The following is an 8,573-nucleotide window of genomic DNA, read 5'->3' as shown; positions in this document are numbered from 1 at the left end:
CTCTACACGACACTGGTCAGGCCACAGCTGGAGTACTGTGTCCGGTTCTGGGCACCCCACTTCAAGAGGGATGTGGACAACATTGAGAGGGTCCAGAGGAGGGCCACCCGCATGATCCGGGGACAGCAGGGCAGACCCTACAACAAGAGGTTATGGGACCTGAACCTGTTCATCCTTCACAAGAGAAGGCTGAGGGGGGACCTGGTGACCATCTATAAACTCACTAGGGGAGACCAGAAGGGTTTGGCGGAGACCTTGTTTCCCCCAGCGCCCCCCGGGATAACAAGGAATAACGGCCACAAGTTGTTGGAGAGTAGGTTTAGATTAGACATCTGTAGGAACTACTTCACAGTTAGGGTGGCTAGGATCTGGAACCAACTTCCAAGGGAAGTGGTGCTGGCTCCTACCCTGGTGGTCTTTAAGAAGCGGCTTGATGCCTACCTGGCTGGGGTCATTTGAGCCCAGTTTTCTTCCTGCCCAGGCAGGGGGTTGGACCTGAAGATCTGCAAGGTCCCTTCCGACCCTACTTCTATGATTCTATGATATGTAGCAAAGAATTTCAGTTTGAGTCTCTGAGAATTCACCTAAGTAGAAGATTAGCCTTAAAAGGTGACCAGTAAGGGAAACCACATGGGCTTGCTTGTGCCTTTCTTCTTTCTTTGTAATATAAAAAGGTGCCTTAAACAAACATTTTCATGGAGCTTTTGATTCACAGGATTTTTCTGCTTGTAATTTTTACCTAAGAAAGTCTAAGAAAATAGGGAAGACAAGACATGACAAATTCCCTGGATAAGTACAAAACTGGTAGGAATAAGATTCCCCAGGTACTTAAGAAGGGGAATCTGATTAAGGCCCAGGCCAGCAAACAGTTAGACATGTGAATATATGTTTGTAGAATCAGGGCCTAATTTATCCAGGCTGTGTAAAGTTGTTGTGCCTGCCTCTGATCAACTCTTTAGGTAAAACAACTTGTGAAAATGTAAAGATGAGAAAGTTCATAACACATACCTGAGTTTGCCAGTAACCATACATACAGAACAAGACAACACATGACAATTTAAAGGCATAAAGATGCAATGCAGGGTCTAGGTTTTATTTTTCAGCTTGAACCCATATAGGAGGATTTCCTCCTACACATTAAACAAGTGGCAAACCTTGGTTGTATGACCCCCTCACCATGAGATGACTCAGATGTATACCTCATACTTCCCAAGAGAGTGCCATAAATCACCAAGCTATATAATACTCAAGGGGTACATTTACATGTAAAATTAATGCGATGCAATAAACTCTGGTGCATATCATGCCAGAACGTATTGCTCCTGGGTGCTACATTTACACGTGCACCCAGGACTGTAGCACACTGAGCCAGGTCAGAGCAGCACCAGCTGACAGGGTCCTGGTGGAGTCAATCTACCAGTTGCTCTGTCCCGGCTCAACGTGTTGCAGAGGGGCTAACTGGGACACATGGGTGATAAAGTGTCATGCTAACCAGCAGCCAACCCTCACACTGAAACACCCTGGTGCCCCAGCCAGCCCCGTCAGCATCTACACATGCATTGCTGCACAGTAAACAATGCCACCACAGGACAGTACTTGTATTTACAAGTACTAATCTATGGCAGCATGTATGAGATTACTGTGACCTAATAGGGCCACATGTATAGATATGGCGACTTTACTGTCGAGCTAATTAGGCAACTTTGCAGTAAATGTCTCATGTAGACATGCCCAGGGTCGCACTCCAACCTTCCTGTTGAATCTAGGCCACTGGGCAGCCAAGAATGCAATGCGCCCAAAAACGGAAACAAGCAGAAGGGAGACTGCCTCTGTAAGCCTAGTGGTTATGGCACTCCAAGATTAATGATTAAATGTAAAATTCATAAACGTACATTTACATATCTTGGTTAAGAAACAAAAACAACAGCCTCGAGAGCAAGGACTAGAATCTAGTTCTTCCCCTTCCCAGGGCAGTGCCTTAACCAAACAAGATCTGACCCTAACATCTGACATATATAGTTTCATATCCTTTCTAAAATGTTTGTTGTTATAAATCATGACAACTTTGGATATTCTTATCTAAATAAATGTCCCAAATATTTTTTTAATCTTACTCAATTTTTGGTGTTAATGACTTCGTGGCAATCAGTTCTACAGTCTAATTACACAGTGCATGAAAAAAAATATCAACTTCGAACTGGCCATTTTTAACTTCCATGCTAAGCTCTTGTGTTATGAAAGAGAAAGCTCAATCCAATACACTTTCTCTATACCATTCATTCTTTTTATACTTTTACCTATCTTCAGATTTTATGTTGCCATCCGTGAACAGCACGTGCCCCCAATGTGGTAAGTGCAGAGCTCCTGCAAATGCCACCAGGGTAGGGGGGAAGCACCGCCAGGGGTCAGCGATCACCCACAGGCGTCACTGGTGGCGGCGGTCAGCAGCAATTGTGGACCACCCACAGATGCCACCGGTGGTGTCAGCAGCGGGGTGGTGAGCAGCAATTGCCCACAGGCGCCACCAACAGTATTGGCAGCATCTTTTTGCAGTGGGTACACTGCCTCACTCAGGGCATGCACGTCCACCCCCTACCCGTCGCCCCTGTTGCCATCCAACCTGGGCATCTCCCATATAAAATCAATAGCTCTAGCAAAGTCTTTGACTCATCTTCCTTAATAGGTCTAACTTAAAACAGAGTGGATTTTGAAAAGGAATTGGGACTTTTTATTTTTCTTATTTTTCTTTCTAAAGTAAATGTTCCCAACCTCTTAATCTCTCTTTATTCAACGTGTTTTCTCTATCTCTAATCAGTCATTGTCCTTACCTACAGCCCTCCTTAAACCTCCTCCTTGCATGTTACTTGATCTTCTATAGATGGGTTAACACACACCAGTTAGATCTTTTCGCTGTTGTTACTACAACTACACACGAAGTCCAGCCAGAGCCTCAGCCAATTTAGCAAACCAAGAAGGATGGGCAGGGATTATGTTTATTATAAATACATAAATAAAAATGAATATAGTAAATAAATAAGTGGAAGTCCATTGATTTGGGAGAATATGGAGGAAAATTCCAAATTCAAGAAGTTTGAAAACCACTGTAAAGGGATCATGCATTGACACAGATAATATAATCTTATGTAATTGCACCATCTCAGATTTTTATGATACTTGACTTACCAAGTTTAACTTCAATTGTATTGTTTCTTGGATAAAGAATCTCAGTGTTCTTCTTTGCTGGGTTCTCTAAAAACATGAAAACATACACAAAAATATAAAATATTATCAGAAATAATTATCAATCTGCAAGCAACTGCAGAGAACCAGTTTACCGCCTAGTTGCAGGGACACATTTAAGTTTAAGTGTACTGCAAAAGAAAAAAAACCCCACAGAAACCATTTTAGGACTGTATACTTTGTTGCTCCCTTGCAACAGATTAAAAGAACAAATAAGTTTGCTTTGTCTGGTTTGAAAAACAGATCTAGAAAAAAAAAGTGCACAAAATTGAGAGAAAAAAAATTGTTACAGTCTGCTAAACCTCATTAACCCTTCACTACCACAACTCATCCCTTTTGGTAACAATGTTCTCTTTAAACTGCAGAATTTAAAAAAAGGAAAATAAATCTATTTAAATACTAGAAATACTTACAGATATCTTAATACTGTTCTTTGTAGAAAATTCAGATAGATTTCTGAGAAAATGCCTGGCACATACAGCATCCATAGCAGTGCCAAACTCAGGCTAATAAAACCTTTATACCAAACTACTCCCTTATATCTTGCTTCTTAGTAGAAGGGCACATGGAAAAGGACAGTTCCTCCCCCAAAGGGCCTTACAATCTAAGCAGACAAAACAGAAAAGGATGGAAGAGAAAGGAGAAGAAAAATTTGTTCAGTCATACAACAGGTCAGTGGCAGCCAAAGTCTTAATGGTCCCCCATATCCCAGACTACAATGCTTCCCTGTCAGAGGGCACAGTCAGCATTCATAACACATTTTTACGGAGCCACATGTCAGTGAAGCAATCCCTTTGGCCCCCATATCCCTTGTATCTATACAATTTAGAGTTGGAGTTGGAGTTTGGCAACAGGGATAGAACAGGGAGGAAGACAGAGAGGGGACTGTGGCAGCATTATTACCATGGTTCACAGATCTGTGGCAATTAATGATGCCTACTGCCCAAATTTCTGGACCCATAGGGAACTCTTCCTTGCATATAAGGCACACCCCAATTTTGACAGCTAGTTTTGGGGGAAAGGTGCTGGTTTGGTTATTTCATAGACATCAGGGCTGGAAGGGACCTCGGAAGATCATCGAGTCCAGCCCCCCGCCCAAAGGGCAGGAAGTCAGCTGGGGTCATAGGATCCCAGCAAGATAAGCATCCAGTTTCATCTTGAAATGATGCAAAAAAAGTACAGTTATATGCAAGAAAGTACAGTATTTCTTAACCATTGTCATATACGGTCTAGCTATCTTATCACTCATGCTTCTCTAAACATTTCTGATTAACTTAACTGAAATACTGCAATAGTATAGGCATTAATAACAGTCCAAACATTTCTTTTTGTATCCCAAATAATCCCAGAATATTTGACAAGCCATAACTATACATACACACACCCAGATAATGTGTGTACACACACACCTTTCTTTCTTGGGGGGGAATGTGTGTGCGTGTGCACGCACACATACATTTTCTTTTGAGGGGAGAAATGTGTATTTAACTCAGTATTGGCAAACCTAATGATCACAAACCATAAATATGGCATCAAAATATTCATAAAGTTAGCTTAAAAATCATGAGGTTAAAGAAAAAACCCAGCAACAATAAATCTGGAATTCTTTTTATCTATGTTTTCAAATCGTCTCCTGTAGACGTAAAGGGTAGAAACTTTAAGTTGTCATCAGAGATTCTCACAATCAAATGATGCAAGGGGTCACTGAAAGAAGATTAAAAGTGGGGAAAAAACCTCCACATCGAATACTGAAAGGCACTAGCATCATAATTTAAAGTTGCTGGACTGCATATCGCCCCCTCTCAACCGCAATCATTACAGAAAGAATGATAGGCTATTAAGTTATTCAACATGCAACACAAGTTCCAGTCCTCAGTTTGCTTCAATTTCTCATAATCTAAGCTACCTTTTTTTTTTTTTTATCATCCATATGCCTCTAAATTGTTCTAAATTATTAAGTCATTTTAATACGGAAATTACAAAACTGAAGCCTGCCTGTATTCATGTGATCATCTTTTACATTTATGGCTGAAGTTAAGGAGGTTCAGAAGTTAAACCATAAGGCTAGGGCAGACATGCAAAAAGCTTGAACCAATTTGGAGGTGGATAGACATTCCCTTTTCATTCCAGAAATGCAGGCACATGCCCGCAATGACTCAGGCTAGAAGCCAGGTGGTGCTAGAGCAGCCTTCCCTTCCCTTCCATAGTGCTAAGCTGAGGGGGGACATGGCCAGACCGTGGCAGGACGCTTTGATTAGGGAGGGGTCTGTCCCCAGCTCCCCCAGGAGGGAGCCAGCAGGGAGTTGATAACAGAGCATTGAGTTACACAGCAGGGAGTTGTTAGCATTTAGTATCCCATCAACCAAAACAAAAGCCTATCTCATCAATTTCATAGACATTAGGGCTGGAAGGGAACTCACAAGATCATCAGGTCCAGCCCCCTGCCCAAGGGCAGGAAGTCACCTAGGGTCAAAGGACCACAGCAAGATAAACATCCAAATGTTTCTTAAAAGAATTCAGAGTAGGTGTTTGCACCACCTCTTAGGAGAGTCTATTCCAGACCTTGGGGGCTTGGAAAGTAAAGTAGTTTTCCTTATGTCCAGCCTAAAATTGTCTTGGTGGAGTTTGCGTCTCATTAGTTCAAGCTCTTCTTAAACAACTTTTTCCAAGGAAAGAACAGAGGGACATTACCAGCTACTTGCTGATTAGCTCCAAAAAGCCCTAAGCTGACACTGTTCTGTCTGCCTTTGTCCTGTCTTCCATATATGGACCATAGCTAGCATGTGGTCTGCTAGCTAATGCTGAGAGGTGTCTGTGTAAGACAGAGGGGAGGGTGGAATCCCTGCCTGAGCAGGGAATTGTGAGGGTATGGGGGGAGCAGAAGGAAACCAGGCAGACACTTCTGTCCCTGCCATCTCTGCCAGAGCTGCATCAGAGGAGTGGGGCCAACCCTGTTGGGCTTGAGCAGAGAACAGAGCCCTGCCCAGCAAAGCATCCGAGATGCTGGAGGTTTCTGATTCAACTTAAACCAGGAAAGGGTCTGGGACAGGCATTGCGTAAACTGGTTTGACCCAAATCAGTTAAGTCTGATGCTACATTCAACCAGGTTTATCTCAAACTGTTTTCAGCCATTTTCAAACTGGTTTACATGCACTGAACATCTGTTCTGTTACAAGTTTAAACAAGTTTCTGATCACTTAAACCAGTTTATGTGTAATGTCTGTCCCTAGCCCAAGGGTAAGAACTGGAATGTTTGAGGCAGAGACCAAGCTGAGGGCCAAGATCCAACATTTGTATTCAAGACAGTACCAGAGATATGGAAGCAAGGAGTCCAGACTATAGGGAGCAGTTAGGCAGGAACAGAGCAGGGGTTAGGAACAGGGCTGATATGGGAAAGAGCGCAGGACTCAGAGACAAAGCTAAAGAATGATCCAGGACAGGTACTGGAGCCTTTGTTAAAGCAGGAACCAGGGCAGGTCAAGCAAGGTTTGAAGGCAGACAGGAACCAGGTAGAGCTGCAGGGTTGTGAAAAATTGAGCAATCAACATTCTTCTAGTTTCCTCATCTCCTGTTCTGCTGATCAAGCTGGTTGTGAAGTTGCATCAATCACCCCAGGCCCACTAGAACAGGTGTGAGAGATATGGATGGATAAAGTAGCAACTGAGAATGAGAAAGGGAACCGAAATTAATAGAATAGATTAGTGGGATGGAGGAGGAGAGAGAATGCACTGCTTCCCTCTGATCTTTACAGTTTTGAGTCAGAAGGTTATGCAAGCAGGCAACTTTAACTGAAACTAAATGCAGTATTTTGTTTGGGAGATTTTGCTGCTTTATGTACAAACACTGACAGCTATTCCTATGCATAGCTACTGGGCAACATGTATTTGGATGCTCTGGATGGCCCTAAAATATCTCACACTTGCCTTCTCTAACCCACTTTGCATTCATCCAGGACACCTGCAGAGTTGCATTCCTTTTGCTTTAGAGCACCTCCCTTCCTCCACATACTCACACCTTCTCCATACCCTAACTGCTCTGATGCACAGCACACTGCACAACTCCAACACTACCATTTGCACAGGAACCCTTGAAAACTGTACACATATCTCCATGTTAAGACAAGACTATTATGCTATCTACTTAAAACATGAGTCTTCTTACGTGTTGGTTTATTTCCTAACACTGTACTGAGGCCTCTATTTAGCACTAAAACAGAAACAAAAGTACTAATGGAGTTTTTCAGTTATTCTGGTTCTTTTTTACAACTAAAAATTACAAAATAATTATTAGCAAATGATTTTCAGGTGGCTCTTTATGTATATGTATAGTGTTGCACTGAAGAACACAACAGGGACTTACCTACAACAGTTACATAAATGTTTCGTGAAACATTGTATTGTTTTCCCATATAATTATATGTTGCTTGACATAAGTAACTTCCTGCATCTTTTCCACTCACGTTAGTTATTATAAGTTCATCTCTCTGGGGTAGAAATCTTTTGTCTTCAAATAGGTTACATTCCTGAACACAACAAAAAGTATTTGTCAAATCAGAGGAAGAAAATAAAAATACTGTATAAAAAAAAAAGAAAAAGAAAAAACTAAACCTCAAATATTCCTCGCCTTAAATGGAGCAAGGCCATTTCATATTGAACCTTATACTGTTTCCCTGCTTATACACTATATGTAGCCTGAGTTATCAGTAGGTATCTTGGTTTTAAACTTCAATAAGCTCTGCCAAACCACAGGCATCCACCAAGAGCATGCTATAGGATGAGGGCTCTGTGACTAAATGTGGTGTTTTTGCAGGTACCCTCAAATCATGCTGAATTATAGCTATGCCTCAGACGACCATGTTCAAGAACGGGCGCACTATTGTGTAAAAAGTATTTAAGGCCACCTGTTTTATTCAATATGGAGGGGGGGCTGAAATCACTTTCAGAACAATAGTATTCTATTTCCCATGTGTTGCATAAGTAGGTAAAATAGTCACACCTATCTACAGTATACTATAATATTTTTACCATGGCATAAGTTCCCTGACATTTCTGATTTTCCAATGTTATGGACTTGTTTGCATTTCAGAACAGAAGTCAAACTTGCTACTTAAATGGCACTACTGGGAGACTGGACAGAAGATCCTTTCACATTGAATATGTTCATACCATATTAAAACATTTTCAGCAACAATCTTAAAACTCTGAGAATCATAACCCTGTTTACAGAAAATAAAAGTTATGCAATCTAGCCCCCCTCTTAGATGTTAGATGTGGTTAGGGCCGGAAGGGACCTCAATAAGATCATCGAGTCCAACCCCCTGCATAAGCAGGAAA

At 41.8% G+C, this 8,573-nt stretch overlaps 1 protein-coding gene across 7 annotated transcripts in view; it reads right to left on the bottom strand.

The window, feature by feature from the left end:
• Positions 1–8,573, bottom strand: part of LOC102378316 (interleukin-1 receptor-like 2) — a 33,447-nt gene that overhangs the window by 13,028 nt on the left and 11,846 nt on the right. For all 7 annotated transcript variants that reach the window (XM_014523603.2, XM_025213189.1, XM_014523602.2 and 4 more), the window contains 2 exons: positions 7,600–7,762; positions 3,184–3,249 (listed from right to left, as the gene is read on the bottom strand). In XM_014523603.2, the coding sequence (XP_014379089.1) occupies positions 3,184–3,249; positions 7,600–7,762 (229 nt within the window). The remainder of the gene's footprint in view (positions 1–3,183; positions 3,250–7,599; positions 7,763–8,573) is intronic.

Source organism: Alligator sinensis, unplaced genomic scaffold, assembly GCF_000455745.1.
Source record: "Alligator sinensis unplaced genomic scaffold, ASM45574v1 scaffold680_1, whole genome shotgun sequence".
Lineage (NCBI taxonomy): Eukaryota > Metazoa > Chordata > Crocodylia > Alligatoridae > Alligator > Alligator sinensis.
Note: the sequence above shows the minus strand (reverse complement) of the source record. Positions and strands in the feature narration are given on the sequence as shown.